General features: G+C 36.9%; 1 protein-coding gene across 1 annotated transcript in view; it reads right to left on the bottom strand.

Annotated features, from left to right (window-relative positions):
• Nucleotides 1-438: 438 nt before the first annotated feature.
• Nucleotides 439-21155, bottom strand: part of LOC150080130 (histone H4 transcription factor-like) — a 242316-nt gene continuing 221599 nt past the window's right edge. Inside the window, exons 9-10 of the mRNA XM_090382061.1 lie at nt 11039-11163; nt 439-1786 (exon numbers count right to left, since the gene is read on the bottom strand). Coding sequence (XP_090238187.1) covers nt 1168-1786; nt 11039-11163 — 744 coding nt within the window. The 3' untranslated portion in view covers nt 439-1167. The remainder of the gene's footprint in view (nt 1787-11038; nt 11164-21155) is intronic.

Here is a 21155-nt window from a genome sequence, read left to right as displayed (position 1 = left end):
TGATAAAATCCCCAATACAGTTGGAAATGATTCAGTTTCTCAGAAAGCTTGAGAATAGTTTTACATGTGCAAGTGGAAATTTAAAAAAAAATAATGGGAAAAATAACAGAAAATAATTTTTCTGTATTATTCACACTCAAGTATGTACAGGAATGTATAGAATAGCTGATTTATCCTTGTCACAAGTATGGATTAAAATCTCTGATAATAATATTAATAAAATTACATAAGGTTTATGGAGATAACATAGGAACTTTGTTAGGTATAAGAATCACCTTTAAGAATTACTTGATCAGTGAAAATTACAGCAAATAATCATTTTGAGACAAATAATTATGTACAAATAAATATAAAAAGCTAAAATTTATCAAGAAACACTGGAGATGTGTTGAATAGTAAAATCACAAAAATGACATGGTAGACTGTGCATGTAGTTTCCTTCCTTATATTCATTACTTTGTAGTTGAATAAATATGGCCTCAAGACATTAAATATTAAGAAAAAACAATATCTGCAAAATTTTTCCAACACATGATTATGAAATTCATGTCTAAGTAGACAGGTGAAGGATGGTTTCTGAAGAGCCTCTGTGGTCGGCAAGATAACCTAGCATGAACTATTTGTGAACAAAGGAAAAATAGACATCTGTATATCAGTATAAAGCAACAGATGTAAATTCCAATTTCTGATGGCATTTAGCTCCATCCTCCGATCTCTGTTGGGATAGGAATGCTAAATTTTGAATATCTGCCAACTCAGACGAGGTGGATTCCAAGTTATGCTTCATTCCTACTCTGTGTCTATAACAAAGACAGAAAATGTACAAAGAATCTGCATTCAGTTTTTTAACTCATATGCATATATCTATTCCCTGTTATTATTCTTTGGTCTAGCTCCATAATATTCCCCATCAATATATCCTCTCATACTATTTTACTTGCTAAAACAGCTCTTTAAGGCTGTCTTTCAACTTCTTGGTAACTACCCAGACTGGTATATAGCTTACCGAAGGTATCACGATACATGTGTTGAAAATCAATTTTCTTGGCAACATAGCATTTTTTTTGTATTTGCTCTGTATAGGCTGCATTGTCTCACTATTTATTTACCAGACATGAAAAACTGAGAAAGTTTTTCATGTCTGGTAGATGAGTAAGCTTCATCAAGTTATGAAGTGTACTCATCTACATTATTCCATGTTTCAAGATTATTGGTTTGTTGATTACCATCAGCAATAATTTCTGCTGTCTGAACTACAGGAGTTCCATCTACACCTTTTTCTAAAATCTGAACTGTTCGTATACCTCCATTATCTGTTTTTGATGGCATATTTAGAAATACTACAGATGAACCATCTGCAGTAAGAAGGATTTTACTATCAGATCCATGTATTTCAAGAAGTACAGATGACTGTTCTAAACCGTCTTCTGAAGGATAAATACTGTTATTTCCTTCAATTCTATTCTTATCCTTAAGAGAACAAGTATCTTCAGAAATTATCATTGACGAACTTTGAATTACAGGCATCTGTGTGCAGGAATCTACAACAAGAGAATTTGTTGGCAGCACTGTTCCATGGCTGGATGTTTCGCTTGAAGTTCTAATTTCTTCACCAGAAGTAGTTTTTTCATCTGTATATGGTGCAAAAGATAAATTTTCATCTGAACTATCTCTACATTCTTTATCACTTCTTTCATCTTCCTGTTGTAATAATGCTTCTGAAAGTTCTATGCTCTCATAGCGAACCATCTGCAGCTGGAAATAACCATTCTCGTGACGATGATACCTGTAAAAATACATTAAACTTTTAAAATAAGAATAGTTTACAAATTTAAATATAAAAAGGTCATAAAAATGGAGCAAACTATAGCGAAATAAGTATTTTGTATGCAATGTTCACTAGTTTTTAAATGTTTTCATGAGTCCCCCACATGCATACATATTATATAAAGACGTTGGGTACCTGATATATATATAGTCAAGAATAATGATATGGAGAAACTATATGATATGGGAGGAAAATTAAGTTTGAAATTAGATAAGTCTGAATTACAATAACATAACTTATGGACACTGCTATAGCAAAACGTACCCTACAGCCATAATGCGTACATGTATATATAAAATATTTTAAGTATAAAATATTGTAGGTAGAACATGTTAATGAGCTTTATGTATAAAATTAAAACAGATGAATATACAGTATATACCCTGGGAGCGATATATGTTGCGAAATAAAGGGGGGGGGAATGAACAGGAAAATATTTTCCTGTTCATTCTGAGCAATTGTGCAGAGAAATACAGTGCCCATAAATCAGAATATCTTATAATGGGGGATTTCAACTTTCCTGATATTGACTGGAACTTGAACTGATTATCAGCGGCGATTATTCATGCATTAAGAATTTCCAGATAAAGGAACCACTGGGCATCAGTGATCGCAATATACTAATGTGGGAATTACTTAAGGATGTAACTACCATCAAGGCTAAAGGGAAGGGCTTTCGTTTTCGTAAAGTTGACTACAAGGGTCTCAGACAGTTTTTAAATTCTGTACAATGGATTCAACTGCTGATGTTACAAAGGTTGAATTTTTAGCATTAGTAGAGGGATAGATGCAAGAAAGCAAGCTTATGCAGCATCAGCCAAAAAAAAAAAAAACTTCCTGATTTCACCCCTCCATTCGTTCCAAATACCTGTGCAGCTCAGCCTTAAATTTATTTAGGCTATCAACTTCCACGACGAAGGATAAAAGTCTGTTCCACCAACCAACTACATGTGACTAAAGTCAACTTCCGCACATCGATCTTACACCTATCCTTCCTCAACTTGAATTTATGCCCTCTCAGTTGATTATTCTGAGCAAGAGGAAGAACTCCATCAGCATTGAGCATACTCAAACCCTTTAAGGCTTTATACACCTCAATCAGATCAGATCACCTCGCCGGTGCTTAGTCTCCAGACACTGTAATTTGAAAAACTTAAGTCTTTCTTCGTAAGAGCAACCCTTTGTTACATTCACTAATCTTGTTGCCCTTCTCTATACTTTTGCCAGCTCTACATCCTTCTTAAAATGAGGCCTCCAGACCTGTATACAGTACTCAAGGTGTGGCCTGATAATTGCCTTATACAAGTGGATAATCACCTCCTTAACCCTGCTAGAAAAATTCCTATATACAAAGGGTACTAGGAAAGTTTTGCAATATGACGCAACAACGAATCACAGGAAGCTGCTTGTTGCTGCATGTTGAGACATGTTCATATGTGCATAGTAGCCGCCGCGCCAAGTCGATGGGCTCAGTTATTCATTAGTAGTGAGAGTGTAAAGTGCTTGCGATGGCATCATGGTCACGAAATGAGAAGGACAGTTTTGTGGTATAATTTCGTGCGTGGTTTAACCATAGACCAGTGCTTAGAAGAAATGACTCTTGCACTAGATGATGATTGTCCACATCGTACAACGATATTCAGGTGGTATAGAGAATTCCAAAGGGGAAATTTCACTCTGGAGGATTCTGAGAGGCCGGGAAGGCCACGAACGTCAGTTACGGAGGAAAACGTTACTGCTGTGAGGAAAATGCTTGACGAAAACAGGCGAGTGACCTACCAACAGATAGAGGATACTTTGGGCCTAAATGCACCAGCAATTCGTTCGATTCTGCAAGATCATTTGCACGTGAAGAAACTTTGTTCTCTCTGGGTGCCGCATCAACTGACTGAAGAGCAGATGACACGACGTGTGACTTGGTGCCGGGAGATGTTAAAAAAGTTTGATAAGGGACAATCTCGGTATGTGAACAACATCGTGACAGGTTATGAGACTTGGCTGTACTATTACGATCTGCCGACCAAGGCTCAAAACAAAGTTTGGGTCTTTGATGATGACGACACACCCGTAATTGTCAGAAAATCCCGATCTGTAAAGAAGAAAATGATAGCTGTATTTTTCAAATCGAGTGGAATTGTGGAACGTGTCGTTTTGGACACGCAGAAGACAGTCACAGCTAAGTGGTATACTGAACTATGCCTGCCTAAAGTCATTGGATCTATGAAGAACCTGCGGCCAAAGTCAAGAATGGACACCTGGTACCTCCATCACGATAATGCTGCAGCTCACCGCGCCAAAGCCTGCACCGAATATTTGACCACGACAGGACTGAAACTTCTCGAGCACCCTCCCTACAGTCCAGACCTTGCTCCCTGTGACTTTGCACTGTTCCCGCATGTGAAAATGAAGCTAAAAGGGAGGCGGTTTTCCAGTGATGAGGACCTTCTATGGGCTTGGGACGAGTGTGCTTTACTCCCTAGTGAAACTTGGCAGAACTGGTTTAAAGATTGGTTTTGGAGGATGGAGAGGTGTATTGAATGTAGAGGAAATTACTTTGAAAAAAATTAAATAAACAAAGCTGTATTGCAAAACTTTCCTAGTACCCTTTGTATATCATTGACAGGACACTATGAGCTACTCTTGTAGACTGCCTGCACTGCTCAGAAAATTTCATATCTGCCTGCAGAATTACCCCCAGGTCCTTTTCGTTCTCTACCACTGTTAGTGTAGTACCACAGAGTTGATACGCACTCTGCGGTTACTGCTTCCCATATGTAATACTTTACATTTGTCAATGTTAAACTTCATTTGCCACTTCTCAGCCCATCTGCTCAACTTTTCTAGATCCTATTGCAGCAGCATACTGTCATTAGTGTCCTGAACAACTCTACCAACCTTTGTATCGTCTGCAAACTTGGACATTAAGCTTGATATACCATCATCAATATCATTTATAAATACAGAAAACAGCAGTTAACCCAACGCTGAACCCTGAGGGACTCTGCTAATAACAGTAGTCCACGAAGAATGGACTACCGTTATTAGTCCACTAACAGTGTCCATTGATTACCACTCTGTCTTCTCCCACTCAGCCATCCCTTTAGCCATTGCAGCAATTTGCCTCCAATGCCACACTGCTCCAAATTGTTCAGCAGTCTTTCATGTGCAACAGTATCAAAAGCCTTTCTAAGATCCAAATATATGATATCAAAGTTATTCCCAGCATTCAGTTCCTATGTGACCACATCATAGTATCCAATCAAATTGGTCAGGCAAGACATTCCCTTCACAAAACCATGCTGTCCGAGCTATAACTGAAGTCCTGTCTAGATGATCCTGCAATGCTTCTTTAACCAGTGCCTCCATTAATTTTCCTGGAACAGAAGTTAAACTCACAGGTCTATAATTACTTGTGTTGCCCTGTGATCCTCCTTTGTGAATTGGGGTCACATTTGCACATCTCCAGTCCATGGGTACCTCCCGAGTCCAAAGAAGCTCTCATAATTATGGCTAAGGGTTTGCTTACTTCCTTTACTGCCACCTTGAATATAACTGGATAGATCCCATCCACCCCTGGTGCCTTTCTTGTGTTTATCTTCAACAATTTCTCCTTCACTTTCCTCTCAGTTATTACAAAATCATCTAGCTCACTTCCAGAGTTTAACTCACCTCTGGCATTCAACTCCGTGAATAACTCATCATGGGTGAATGTAGATGCAAAATATTTAGTTTGTTAGCCACCTGAGCAGGATCATCAACAGTTGAACCATCAATATCTAATGGACCAATCTGATTCATCGCTTTCCTTCTAGAGTTTACATAGGTAAAGAACTCTTTGTTGTTTTTCTTTACATCCTCCTTTGCCAAAGATTTCTCATAATCTGCCTTTGCCTGCCGAATCTCCTTTGTGACTTTGTTACAGACCATCTTATATCTATCATAGGCTTCCATGTCACCTATTAATTTATAAGTATCCCCTGCATTTTTCTTCTCTGCCACATGTCTCATTAGTTCATCTGACATCCATTTAGGTGTAAACCTTGAACGATATTTCTTAGTTGGCATGTAAAGCCTAGTAGCTTCCAAGATAAATTCTTTGAATGCTCCTCACATTTTGAATTTGCTGTTGGTAACATCAGTTGGTGCCACCATATAGAATTTAAATACTGTCTTAGACCACCGTAGTCGCCTTTACGAAAGCAAAAACCCTTCCCTTTACCCCTGATGGTAGTACCTATTTGAGTAAATCCCACTTCAGCACACTGTGATCCCTGCAACCTAGTGGTTCCTTTACCTGCAGATTCTTAATGCATGACGAATCACTACTGATAATCAGATCAAGAGTATTACTCCCTCTAGTTGCCTCCCAAACATGCTGATATAGAAAACAATCATCCAATAAATCCACAAAAACCTTGCTAGTGTGTGAGTGACTAACTCACAAATTCCAGTCAATACTTGGGAAATTAAAATCCCTCATTATAAGACTGTCTGATTTATTGGCCAAGTCTATTTCCCTGTACAGTTTCTTATTATACTCATTAGAGTCATTAGGTCTATAACACACTTCTACTATTACTACTCTCAATTTTGATCTCCCAATGCTTATGTCACACCAAACTGACTCAACACTGCACTGTCCAGCGATGTCGACAGGCTTCACTTCCTTGGATTTTTTGTTTCTTAACTAATAGCATAAACCCTCCTCCATTCCTATCCTTCCTGTACACATTATACTCCCCAAATTCCAGTTCTGCATTCCTTATATCTGTGTGACACCACGTCTCTGATATCCCAACATTATCTGGCTTTGATGTTTTGAGCAATACCTCAAATTCATCAAATTTATTTACCAAACTCCTAGCATTGGTGCAAGTATACATGCACTTGTTTCTATTCTTATCTACCTTAACCATGTGTTCTACCATTGCGGTAGAAGTAAACCAGGTGTTTACTTCTACCGCAATGACTCCCAACAGTCTCTGAAATACCCTGCATCTTCTTTTCCAGGCTGCTGCTGCTCATTCCAATAGAAGCAGTGCAAGAATCACTTTCCCCTCTGCCAGTGGCTACAGTTAATCTATCAGTCCTTGTAACCCCCAAGCTAGCAGTTTTCTGACCCATCTAACATTGCCTCGATAGCATCAGCAAATATTTTTGCAATTCTAAATGGGAAACCTTCAGGAACTTAATTTTGGAGGCTACTAGGCTTTTCATTCCAACTAAGAAATACTGTTGAAGGTTTAGGCCTAAGTGGATGTCAGATGAACTAATGAGGCTCGTGGAAGAGAAGAAAAATGTATGGCATGCATATAAAGTATAAGGTGAATATGGCAAATACAAACTAGTCTGTAATCAAGTCACAAAGGAGGTTAAGGCAGGCAAAGGCTGATTATGAGAAATCCTTGGCAAAGGATGCAAATAAAAACAGCAGAATTCTTTACTTATGTAAACTCTAGAAGGAAAGGGTTGAACCAAATTGGATTACTTAATATATATGAGTTGACTATTGTTGATCATGCTCAGGTAGCTGATAAACTGAATTTGTATTTTGCATCTAAATTCACACATGAGGAGTTATTCAATTAGGAGAGTGCCAGAAGTTTATCGAACTCTAACAGGGAGCTAAGTGATTTTGTAATAACTGAGAGCAAAGTGGAGGAGAAATTGTTGAAGTTAAATATAAAAAAGGCACCTGGGGTGGACGAGATCTAGCCAGTTATATTAACACTGCACTGTCTCATAATTATGAGAGCTTCTTTGGACTCAGGGGAGGTCCCCATTGACTGGAAGTGTGCAAATGTATCACCAATTCACAAAGGGGGGGGGGGGTCAAAAGGTGACACAGGTAACTATAGACCTGTTAGTTTAACGTGTTCCGGAGAAAATAATGGAATCACTGGTTAAAGAAGCAATGCAGGACCATCTAGACATGACTGCAGTAATAGTTAAGACACAGCGCGAGTTTTTTAAAGGGAGGTCTTTTCTGACCAATTTGATTGGATACTATGATGTGGTATAAAGGAACTGAATTCCAAAAATAATTTTGATATCATATACTTGTATTTCAGGAAAGCTTTTGATACTGTTTTACATGGAAGAATGATGTACAAATTGGAGAGGTATGGCATTAAGGGTAGGTTGCTACAATAGATAAAGGGATTGAGTGGGTGACAGAGAGTGGTAATCAATGGACTTAATAAATGTTATTAGTGGAGTTCCGCAGGGTTCGGAGTTGGGCCCACTGTTGTTTTGTGTATTTATCAATGATACTGATGAAGGTATATCAGGTTTAATGTCCAAGTTTGCAGATGATACAAATGTTGGCAGGGTTGTTAATGACAGTAAAGACAGTATGCTACTGCAACTGCATCTAGATAAGGTGGGTAAATGGGCTGAAAAGTGGCAACTGAAGTTTAACATTGACAAATGCAAAGTATTGCACATGGGTAGCAATAACAAGAGAAACATACCAACTGTGTGTTACTACAATTAGGGATGTGGAAAGTGTAAAAGACCTGGGGTAATTGTGCAGTCAAATATAAACTTTGTTAAGCAGTGCAGACGGGCTGCCAGGGCAATTTATGGAGTCTTGTTAATGTTATATAGGAATTTTACTAGCAGGGACAGGGAGGTGATTATCCCGTTATACAACCCAATGGTCAGGCCAAGTAAAGTACTGTGTACAGGTATGGAGGCCTCATATTAGGAAGGATGTAGAGTTGCTAGAATGAGTACAAAGAAGGACAACAAGATTGTTGAGGGGAACAAAGGGGTGCTCTTACCAAGAAAGGCTTAAGTTTGCAAATTGCAGCGCCTGGAGAATAGGCACCTGCGAGGTGATCTCATTGAGATATATAAGGCCTTGAATGGGTTGAGCAAGCTAAATGCTGATGGGATTCTTCTTTTTTCTCAGATGAAGAACCTGAAGGGGCACAGATTCAAATTGAGGAAAGACAGTTGTAGAATAGATGTGTGGAAATTTGCCTTTAGTCAGCGGGTAGTTGATTGGTGGAACAGACTTCCATCTTTTGTTGTGGAAGTTGATAGCTTAAATAAATTTAAGGCAGAACTAGAGAAACATTTGGAATGAATCGATCAGTGAAATGGGAAGGTGTTTTTTTTTTTTTTTTTTTTGGCTGATGCTGCATAAGTTTGCTTTCTTGCATCGTATGCCTCTACTAATGTTAATTCTAAATATAACAGGTATTTGGTCCAGTCATTTCGTAAGCTAGTAAATGACGTCTTTGATATTTATATATTTCAGGGATTCAGCCATATGTTTTCATTGTTCCAAAATACGTGTCACGAATTTGAACCTGCAACTTCTTAATTTCTAAATCCCCTTGATCTACTAGTTGCATTAGGGCACTCATATTCGGAGGACAAAATAAACTAGTAACACCTTGTGGATTTAAAGGATGTACAAAGCAATTAATTATTGATTAAAAGCAGAACTCAGGGAAGATTTTTGGACTCTTAAGGAATTCCTTCATCTTTTGAAACAAATTGATTCAGGAGCAATTCTTTAAAATGAGCAAGACCATACAGGTGCTTTTTTGATAATGGTAGTAGATCGAAAAAGAAAGAAATGATATTATTAAAAATTTTTAAATGCTCTTGGCTTTGCAGATTCCCCCCCCCCACCATTAATAGTTTAAATGTTCCAGTGGCATTGTCTGAAGTCTGGACAGTTAAGAGTTCTTTGCTTTTCTTATATCCTGGAAGCACTGCTTTTGTTTTAGCTGACAAGGGTTTATTTGGCACTATTTTATAATCGAGGTTGGTTTTGTCTCAAAATTTTGATAAGGACAGAAACTGCCTTCTTTAATAATTCTTAAAAATTCTTCTGTAAATTTTAGGATGGCAAGGGGTATTCCCTGAAAGCCCCTGATGATCAGTAGTTGTTGTATGCCATGCCTCTTCTTCCATCTATCCCAGTCAGCCTACACTAACAAATGTTTTACCAATAAATCCTGGATGAATTTCAAAGTTTTGGCTTTTAAAATTGGTTCAGGTATGGAGCAGCCCTTTTCTGTTTTAAACAGAAACCACAACAAAAGAGCTTCATCTTTTTTCCCCCTACAAACTACATTCATAACCATTCCAATCTTTAATTTTGGAATTTTGTGCACCTATTACTAGGTCACCCCTAAATCTAACGAAACTTTGGTTAATGATTCATCTTTCTAAAATCCCTTCAGTCCTTTCTACTTTGTTTCAAAAGGTACCGACTGTCTTTACATTTTAGTTTACTTTCCATTGTGATTTTCACTGTTTAAATTCAAAGGAAAACTAAACGAGCATTCTGTCAAAAAACAAAAAAGGGGAAGAATGATGTTAAATGTTGAAGAATTGCTGTCTTACTCTGTTTTAAAAGATCATTCTATTATAAAAAAAAAATTTTATTCATACAGTGTTTGCTATTAATACGATACCACAAAGTAAAATAATAACTAAGTTAATTTTGTATAATTGTGTTAAATTTTATTTGTAGCTATTCTCCTTTGTATATATGATGATTTCAACATCATCTTGTAGGATTTTTTTTTTATAAATAAACTTATTTCTTATTATTTTCCCTTTGATAAACGTTATTATAACGTCAAAAGTTATCTATTGAATAACCCATTGTGTCAAATACATGGGGGGCATACTGTAATTAACTCTCATCACAGAAAGGTATTCCTAATGGGAAGTGGTTGCTAACATTCCTTAATGGAACGTTAGTAAATACTGCTGAAAATGAAATTAAAAAATTCAAGTTATTTTCTATACTTTAATTTTTTTTAATTGAGAAAACACTATATTTTAGACTACAAACTGACTATTAAAGAAAATATTTTTTAATCTAGCTACATTATTATTTTATAGTGCCTTAAATATAATTATTCAGAACTTAGTTCCAATCTAGTTTTGAAAAATCAGAAGAGACTTCCTAAATGCTCACTTCAGAAAATTCATTTGAATTTGAAAATAAAAAAAGCAGAAGTAAACTACCCCAACTAATACTATTAAGTTAATATTATGATCTCAAAATTCTTTAAAATTTTCCTTTTTATAAATGCCCATGATGAAACAGATATTGCAGTTTCACATAAGCATTTTCTACAATGATGCCACATTTTACTTGAGATTTCAGAAAGTGAAAATAATAGGCGTTGTTTCTAAAAATATTCATAACAGCAATTAATATAATCCTTGTATTACCTAAATCGTGAATGTCCTGATGGCCAACGGAATTTATGTCGAGATACAAGGTGTTTAGTTAAATAATTTCCTCTTGTGAAAGATTTTGGGCACAAGTGACAAAGATAAAGTGCCCTGTCTTCACCCTGAAAAAACGTATTACAAAATTCAGAGCAAAGTAAATATTTCCTAAACAATTGTTTAAATGTATATAGAGTTAAGATAAAGTTTAAAATATCAGTTAATTCAAAGTTAATAATTCACAACCAGCAATTTAAGTCTTTATGTGGCTTTTAGTTTGAAATATCATTAATTTTTAATTCAAATACAACTTTCAGTTCCATTGATGACTTAGTAACTCCTTCAGTAGTGCAAGTTTTCTTATTTTTAATTAGAATCGATTCTCTAATATTTTATTCTCTAATAAAATATTAGAGAATAAAATTTATTCTCTAATAAATTAAAATTTATTAGACAATAAATTTTCTCTTTTTTAATTAGAATCGCTGTCTATATTTCCCATTTGGACTTTTCAGCCCTTCTGTTGTTACTACAATAGATGCCATATGAAGTTCATTCTCCTACTTAGATTGATTATTTTTTTACCTTCCCCCCATTCATATTCTCACAGAAATGCCCCTCTGTCTGGGTTAACAATCAAATTATTTTGTATTTTTCCTCTTAATTTTATTTCTCTATGCATTCTTAAGTGCAGGACAATCTTGATGTTTGTGTTTAGACTTTATTATAATTCGTTTACAGTATTTTTTATCCAATTTCAAAATTACAGTGGATTCCGGTTATTTGGGGCAAATCTCAAAAAAAACAGAACATAATCGAGAAAATAGCTAGGGTTTACTTCGCTTAATTGGGACAACATGCCGTTTAATCAGGGCAGGAGACTGCTGCACTGGAGATTACCCTACGATTGTCTGCGACCATACCACGTGGTTCAGTCGGATTTCTGGAGGTCACAACCATGAAACAAAAACAATTAGCAGTAACTTGTTTATTGGACTTTTCTGTTAGTGCAATCTATCATAAACGGATAGTGAACTCGATCTTACTGAATTTGCGATAATACCGACAGCTGGAATTCTGTGGATTATTATGGTGAAATGTGTTTACACTTCCATGGAATCTTCAATCATATAAAAAAATTAATTTTCAGAATCTTCTCTTCATTCCTATTTTTAAAGCTGCTTAACTTATTACTCTGTTACCACTTGCACATATCGTGTTCTTTGTTATTGATTGCTTATCTTTTTACTGTTTTAAATTTTAACCCCCACCCACAAATGTCAGTGAACAAACATGTCAACTAGTTAGTATGTACATATTACAGTATGCATTAATTATTCTGATTATCACTTATATTCTTCCGATTTTCACATATCATTTAATTTTTTAATTGGTAAGGTAAAAGGGTAAATTTGTGCTTAATATATCTTTACTTTTATAGCCTGTGGATGATATTCCTCCTATTTTCGCTAATTAGAATCGCTGTTTAATAGAATTAAAATTCAATTCACAAACATGATCACAATGACGGTACTTTATTATGGTGACAATCACATCACAATGTGATATGATTGTACAGTGAAACAATTGTAAAGCGGGGTCCATTGTATTTTTACGTGAAACTTCGGATAATTGGGGCAGCTGCTTAATCGGGCCAAAATGCACTAAACAAGATGTGTCCCAAATAACCAGAATAGACTGTATTTTTCTTTCTGTTGATGCTGTTGATAAAGCCATGAAGCCAGTTAAAAATGAATTCTTGTCCTTACCTTATGAAAGTGAAAGCAGCTAACATACCTTGCTGTTGTTATTTATATAGTGTATTAGCAACTAAGGCCATACTGTGTTATATCTGTGAGTTCACTGGTAAATTTGCTGAAAAACTAAAATATTCATTTGGGAAGGGGGAGCTCTACTCTTTCCCTTCCTGAAATCAGTTAACTGTTAGTTCAAATTAAAGTGGCTTTTAACAATTCCTCTTTGTCACTGATTCCATTTGAATTCAGCCTTCTCCAAATGAGTGATGTGCTGAAACCACTATACTATCACAGAGGATAAAAATGTATCTTGGACTCTGGTGAACAAGAGGTGGAAGCTCAGGTGAAAATACTATAATTTTGTGTTAAATTTAAAGAATTAAAAAACGATTATGGTTGATTTTTGGAAAAAAAGGTTAACAGCACTCTCCCTCCTTGGCCTTGTGATTTAGTTGGAAAACAACCACAAGTGCACTTGTTTGCTATGTCGCATCATTACCACTAATAGGGAGCTGATGAGATCTTGCAAACATAGTACAGGTATGTGTGTATTTGTTACACTCATTACAGTACATTGTGATAAAACTAATGTCTAGTATCAGAAAAGTTTCCTACTCCACCACAATGTTTACTTGGCAGAGAACACTGATCTTTTGAATTCTCCTTCAGTTTCAAAATTAACAAGATTTTTCAGACGTCTACACACACACACACACACACACACACACACACACACACACACACACACACACACACACACACACACACACACACACACACACACAAGGTGTTCATTTTAAAAATAAACCCATGTTACTTATATTAAGTAAAATGCTACCAAGCAATGATCATTGGCACGACTGCATGAGCGCACTGGTGGAAATAACAGTTTTGCAATTCAAATGTTCAGTTTGCTACAATCTATGCTTGAAGTCGTGCATCATTATAGGTGAATAAATATCCTACTGTATGCCATCAAGCAATCTGTTTTTTTTTTTTTTTTTTAGTAGAATCTTAATTTTAAATAAAATATTAAAGTGAATGTCAACAAAAATTTATTAAAAACTTTCGTAGCACTAACTGCTCATGTAAAGCTGCATTTCAAGGTAGTAAGAAGTCTGTGAGTATAGATCAGTTGGAAATAAGTTACATGAAAGGTAGGAGGGTTTTTACACATGACAGAAAAAAATTTTGCTGCTGAACAAACTTCTATGGAAATTCAGTATTCAAAAGGGAATATCACTTGGTTCAGCTTATTTCACTTTAAGAAAATGCCTAAAACATTTTTGATACTGAAAAGTGTTTTAGGTCTTTCTTAAATAAAAAAAAAAAAAAAAAAAAAAAATTTATACCCTTTACCAATAATTAATCCACAATATGCATGAACTTCAATTTCAGGATAATCTTATAAGATTATGGCACTGTTGCTGGTTTAAAAAATTTACTCTGCCATGTACTGAAATTTTGAATAAAAGTAATTTCACAGTTCACTGATGAAGCCTGGTTCCACCTTAGTTGCTTTATCAACAGTAAAAATCAAAGAGCAGAGAATGGCAAAAATCCCTTTACATGTCCAAAAAAAAAAATCAGTGTTTCGTGAGGCATATCTCAAAGAAGGATTAGCATAAGCATTAGCATTAGTAGAGGCATTTGATGCAAGAAAGCAAGCTTATGCAGCATCAGCCAAAAAAAAAATAAAGTAAAAAAAAAATAAATAAAAAATAACCACTTCCACTTCACCCCGCTGTTGGTTCGAAATACCTGTCCAGCTGATCCTTAAACTTATTTAGGCTATCAACTTCCACAACAAGGGATGGAAGTCTGTTCCACCTACCAACCACCCGCTGGCTAAAGGCAAATTTCCGCACATCTATCCAACATCTGTCTTTCCTCAATTTGAACTTATGCCCTCTCAGGTGATTATTCTGAGCAAGAGGAAGAATCCCATCAGCATTGAGCATGCTCAAACCATTCAAGGCTTTGTACACCTCTATCAGATCACCTCGCTGGTGCCTAGTCTCCAGACACTGTAATTCGCAAAACTTAAGCCTTTCTTCGTAAGAGCACCCCTTTGTTCCATTCACTAATCTTGTTGCTCTTCTCTGTTCTCGTTCCAGCAGCTCTACATCCTTCTTGAAATGAGGCCTCCAGACCTGTATACAGTACTCTAGGTGTGGCCTGACCATTGCCTTATACAAGGGAATAATCACCTCCTTATCCCTGCTAGAAAAATTCCTATATATCATTGACAATACACCATGAGCTACTCTTGCAGCCCGTCTGCACTGCTAAGAGAACTTCATATATGCCTGCACAACCACCCCAGGTCCCTTTCATTCTCTACCACTGTCAGTGTAGTACCATAGAGTTGATACGTTGCTCTGGGGTTGCTGTTTCCCATATGTAGTACTTTACATTTGTCAATGTTAAGCTTCATTTGCCACCTCTCAGCCCATCTGCTCAACCTTTCCAGATCCTGTTGCAGCAGCACAGTGTCAGTAGTGTCCTTGACAACCCTGCCAACCTTCGTATCATCTGCAAACTTGGACATTAAGCTTGATATACCATCATCAATATCATTTATAAATACAGAGAACAATAAAGGACCCAATACTGAACCCTGAGGGACTCTACTAATAACATTAGTCCACGATGAGCAGTGTCCATTAATTACCACTCTCTGTCTTCTCCCCCTCAACCACCCCTTTATCCATAGCAGCACTTTGCCTCCAATGTCACACTGCTCCAATTTGTGCAGCAGTCTTCCATGTGCAACAGTATCAAAAGCCTTTCTAAGATCCAAGTATATAATATCAAAGTTATTCCCTGCATCCAGTTCTTTTGTGACTACATCATAGTATCCAATCGAATTGGTCAGGCAAGACTTCCCCTTAACAAAACCATGCTGTGTCCGAGCTATAACTGAAGTCTTGTCTAGATGATCCTGCAGTGCTTCTTTAACCAGTGCCTCCATTAATTTTCCGGGAACAGAAGTTAAACTCACAGGTCTATAATTACTTGTGTCAGCCTTTGATCCTCCCTTGTGAATTGGGGTCACAATTGCACATCTCCAGTCCATGGGTACCTCCCCTGAGTCCAAGGAAGCTCTCATAATTATGGCTAAGGGTTTGCTTACTTCCTTTGCTGCCTCCTTTAATATAACTGGATAGATCCCATCCACCCCAGGTGCCTTTCTTGTGTTTATCTTCAACAATTTCTCCTCCACTTTACTCTCAGTTATTACAAGATTCTGTAGCTTACTGCTAGAGTTGAATACACCTCTGGCATTCCCCTCGCTGAATAACTCCTCATATGTGAATGTCGATGCAAAATATTCATTTAGTTTGTTAGCTACCTGAGCAGGGTCATCAACAGTTGACCCATCGATATCAAGTAGACCAATCTGATTCATCCCCTTCCTTCTAGAGTTTTTCTTCGCATCCCTTGCCAAGGATCTCTCGTAATCTGCCTTCGCCTGCCTAACCTCCTTTGTAATTTGGTTATAGACCAACTTGCTTCTATCATAGCCTTCTGTGTCACGTGTTAATTTGTATGTATCCCATGCATTTTTCTTCTCTGCCATATGCCTCATTAGTTCATCTGACTTCTATTTAGGCCTAAACCCCTGAACAGTATTTCTTAGTTCGTATGTAAAGCCTAGTAGCTTCCAAGAGAAGTTCTTTGAATGCTTCCCATTTTGAATTTGCTGTTGGTAACATCATCAGTTGGTCCCACTGTATAGAATTTAAATACTGTCTCAGTCCATCGTAGTCGCCTTTACGAAAGCAATACCCTTTCCCTTTACCTCCAATGGTAGTTACCTCTTTGAGTAACTCCCACTTCAGAACACTGTGATCACTGCCACCTAGTGGTTCATTTATCTGCAGATTCTTAATGCATGAAGAATCACTACTGATAATCAAATCAAGAGTATTACTCCCTCTAGTTGTCTCCCGAACATGCTGATGTAGAAAACAATCATCCAATAAATCCACAAAAGCCTTGCTAGTGTGTGAGTGACCAGCCCCCAAATTCCAGTCAATATCTGGGAAATTAAAATCCCCCATTATAAGACTCTCTGATTTACTGGCCCACTCTATTTCTCTGTACAGTTTCTTATTATACTCATCAGAGTCATTAGGCCTATAGCACACTCCTACTCTCAATTTTGATCTCCCAATGCTTATGTCACACCAAACTGACTCGACACTGCACTGTCCAGCGATGTCGACTGGCTTCACTTCCTTGGAACCACTCCTCCCTTCCTATCCTGTCTATCCTTTCTGTAGACATTGTACTCCCCAAATTCCAGTTCTGAATTCCTTATATCTGTGTGACACCACGTCTCTGAAATCCCAACAATATCTGCCTTTGATGTTTTGAGCAATAACTCAAATTCATCAAATTTATTTACTTAACTCCTAGCATTGGTGTACACGCAAGTATACATGCACCTGCTCTTCCTCTTAGCCACCCTAACACAACCCATGTGTTTACTTGTACCCCCATGATTCCCAGCAGTTTCTGTAATATCCTGCATCTTATTTTCCAGGTTGCTGCTCATTCCAATAGAAGCAGTGCAAGAATCACTTTCTCCTCTGCCAGTGGCTACTGTTAATCTATTAGTCCTTGTATCCCCCCAATCTAGCAGTTTTCCGACCCAACTAACACTGCCTCGATAGGATCAGCAAACATTCTTGCACCCACCCTTTCTATTTAAATGTATCCCATCCCTGTAGAAGCAGTCTCTCCTGTTAACAAGTACAGACCAGACTGAAAAAAATTCTACCCCTTGAGCCCTGCACAATCTTTCCAGGGCCGAATTGATCATTTTTTTCATCAGTGACCTGTACTTGTTAAGTAATTCCGCCGGTCTCCTACTCTTAATATCATTAGTGCCAACGTGTACAACTATATCACCTTTTGTGCCCTTAAAAGATGATATCCGCTCTACGTCATCAACCTTTGCCCCTGGCAGACATACCCTGGTCCTAGTCCACCTATCCTTTTTACAAAGCATGTTTCCCATTTCCCTGACAACAGAGTCACCAACAACTACTAGTTCCTTTGGGACCAGCGCATTCTGCATTGGGGGTTGCCGCTGTGTTGCGTGATGACCAAGTGCAAGCTCTGGCATTGGTGTGGGCAGCTGAGAGCTTGATGGGCCCCTCACTTGTAATCCTTCGAGGGCATCCACCCTGTCCTTCAAGCTTTCATATAGGATAGTTTGGCTCAATTTTTTGAACAAACTGTCACCTCTGATGTCACAATATAATTTATTTATTGCATTGCTAGAGGAAAATGAAAAGAGACACCTGCTTCTAATGGGATTGGGCAACCTAATATACTGCAATAACCACTGAAATTTTCCAAGAGGTTTTTGGGGACGAAATAAAAGACTTTTTTTCTTTTTTTTTTTCTTTTTTTTAATGGGAATTATTAAAGCAGAGAGGTTGCTTGCAAGAGCAATTAAACTAGTCGGGGGGGAAGAATAGTGACACAAACTTTGTGTTGTGTTGTCTCAAAAGAGTGAATTGCTAACAATGGAGGGCACTTCCAGCATTTTTTATAAGCTATTATTTGTTAATTATTTTCTGATAAAAAAACTATTTTCTTTTGATTGTTTTTGGGCTTACTTTTAAAATGAACAGTGTACAAGTATATAAAGTCAAAAAAGTAATTAAAAAAGGAAAAAATCCACACAGCACATATCAAACCTATTTCATTTAGTTGCTGCACATACTGAACACATTCCATTATCTTGGAAATCATATGTAATATCATCTATATTGATCAAATTACGTATGATTTACTTTATTAAATTCAAGTCAACCAATACAAGATGGGTTGACTCGAATTAGGGTTACAACGACAAATGAATATTTGACACTGATTTGAAAATATCAGATGCAAAAATTTACTTTAGATTTATTTTTTATTGGTGCATCAACTATTTGGGCAATAATGTGCCAGTTCTTAGTATTAGCAACTGATGCAAGACGGTAAGTTTATACAGCATCAGCCAAAAAAAAAAAAAAAAAACCCCTTCCCACCATTTCCAATAGTTTGTCTAGTTCTTTCAATTTATTCAATTCATTCACTTCTACAACAACAGATGGAAGTCTGTTCCAACAACCAACCACCTGCTGACTGAAGGTAAAATGGTCAGCTCACAAGATGTGAGCTGACCATTATCATATACAATGGGATAATAACCGCCTTTTATCCTTGCTAGCAAAATATTATTTTTCTGTTTATACTCCGGCACGACAACCAAGTCAGTAGAGTTTACAATAAATCGTCAACACAAATATTTATCGTATTTAGTAGTCACGGGCTTGAACCCCGGTCCACTCAAGGAACGCGTACTATGCACTCTCGCTCCTGACTACTCGGATACGCCAGGCATATCATTGACAATACCCTATGATCAATCCTGGAAGCCTGTCTGAACTGCTAGAAGAACTTCATAGCTGACTGCACAATTACCCACAAGTCTTTTTCATTCACAATTACCCCAAGTGCGGTAACATATAGTTGGTACATTAATCAGGAAGTACTGCTAATCATATGAAGTACAGTAAACCCCCGCTATTCGCGGGGATTACGTTCCTGAGAAATGCCGCGAATACCGAAAACGCGAATACTGAGTTATGGCTAACATAGTAATAAAGGGGTTCCGTTCCAAAGTATGAAATATATAAGAAAAACTACTCTAAAATTTTGTCTATGTATGTATTATATGTATCTTCATAATATGACTATGTACATAGACAGTACATAGTAAAATGCAAGCATATGGCATCGAAATGAAAATAAGAAACAATTTAATATTAAATGTAATATTTATTAGAAATTTCAAACAACTCTTTCAAACCAGCGCCTTTGCTAGCTAAAAAACTTATCCCGCCAGTGCTATCACCAGTTTCGCTAAAGTGTTGATAAAGGAGTTTTGCCTTTTCACGAATGATGAGTGAACTTAACGGAATTTTATTTTGAGTTCGGTCTTCTATCCACAGATTTAAAGCCTTTTCCATTTTTTCTAATTTAACATCACAAGTTACAGAGCAAATTTTTGAAGCAATTAGCGCGTTTTCACGGATACTACGGCGGATTTTTTCTTCTGATTTTTTGATTGATCGTACCGTTCACTCATTGATTTTATAATGTTTTGGCACTGAGCAGACACTTTCACCATTAGAAATTTTGTTTAATAACTCAATTTTATTCGCTAATGTCATCACCTTCTTTGATCTTTTCACATTTCCCTTGTTATTCGTAGCCATTTTTTTCTACGGGTTAGAAAGAACTTGTCCACAATAAAGTCACTTTCTTCCGTTAACACATTCTAAAAAGTCTGTTTTACACTGCAAAACGGTAAATTTATCACTTTTGTAAGCATATCAATTTATAAATTTATTCAATTTATAAGCATATAAATTAAAAGCAAACGACGAAACCTTCCATGACAAGCGCATAACACATACTGAACAAGGATTAGCGAGAAACATCCACGCCGGGATTTTGTCACCCCTCTCCCCCCACCCACTGAGCGCTGTTTTGACCGGCAAAGATAATTTTAACCACGCCCATGTTTTTTTATGGCGGAAAATGTTCACGGCACTTTAAAATTCACATTTTTTAGGTTTCATTTTATATTAAATCAGCGACCGCGAATACGTGAAACCGCGAATAGCGGGGGTTTACTGTACTTTGAATTTATCAATATAAAACTTCAATTGCTATTTCTTATGGTACTCCAGTTTATAAAGTTTCTGGGGCCTTGTGACTGGTAGAGTTATCATGCAGGAAGGATACCTTTGTAGAGTTATCACAATGTTTGGCCTTTAACTGCTCAAGAAATTGAAGTAGTGAGGAAGAATAATATTCACCCATAATGAATTTACCCTTTTGAATAATATTTATCAATAAATATTATTACCCTTCTTTATTCTAAAAAAATTATCATCTTGATAGCTGGTGGCACACTTCAAAATTTCTTGTTGTGAGGAGATCCTCAGTGATGCCATTCCATGGACTGATCGATGGATCATAATAATGAATTCATATTAATAATGATCATAATAATGAATTCATATTAATAATGATCATAATAATGAATTCAATTTTACGAAGGACTGCCTTTGCACAAATAACTTCCTCTCTTCTGGTCTGCTGTTGTTGTTGGTTTTTAGGAGCATTAGACTAAGGCCATATTGCTCCGGGATATGCGGTGGTCATTCCCTGACCTTTCCGCATCCTCCGTATTTGGTGGTGACGGGCTCGAACCCCGGTCTAATCAAGAAGCATGTGCTACGCACTGTTCTGGCCTGCATTCAGATCTTTTGTTGACTACTATC

This window comes from Mastigoproctus giganteus, chromosome 9 (genome assembly GCF_048544385.1).
Source record: "Mastigoproctus giganteus isolate SK-2022 chromosome 9, ASM4854438v1, whole genome shotgun sequence".
Classification (NCBI taxonomy): domain Eukaryota; kingdom Metazoa; phylum Arthropoda; class Arachnida; order Uropygi; family Thelyphonidae; genus Mastigoproctus; species Mastigoproctus giganteus.
This window is presented reverse-complemented; position numbering and strand designations above follow the sequence as displayed.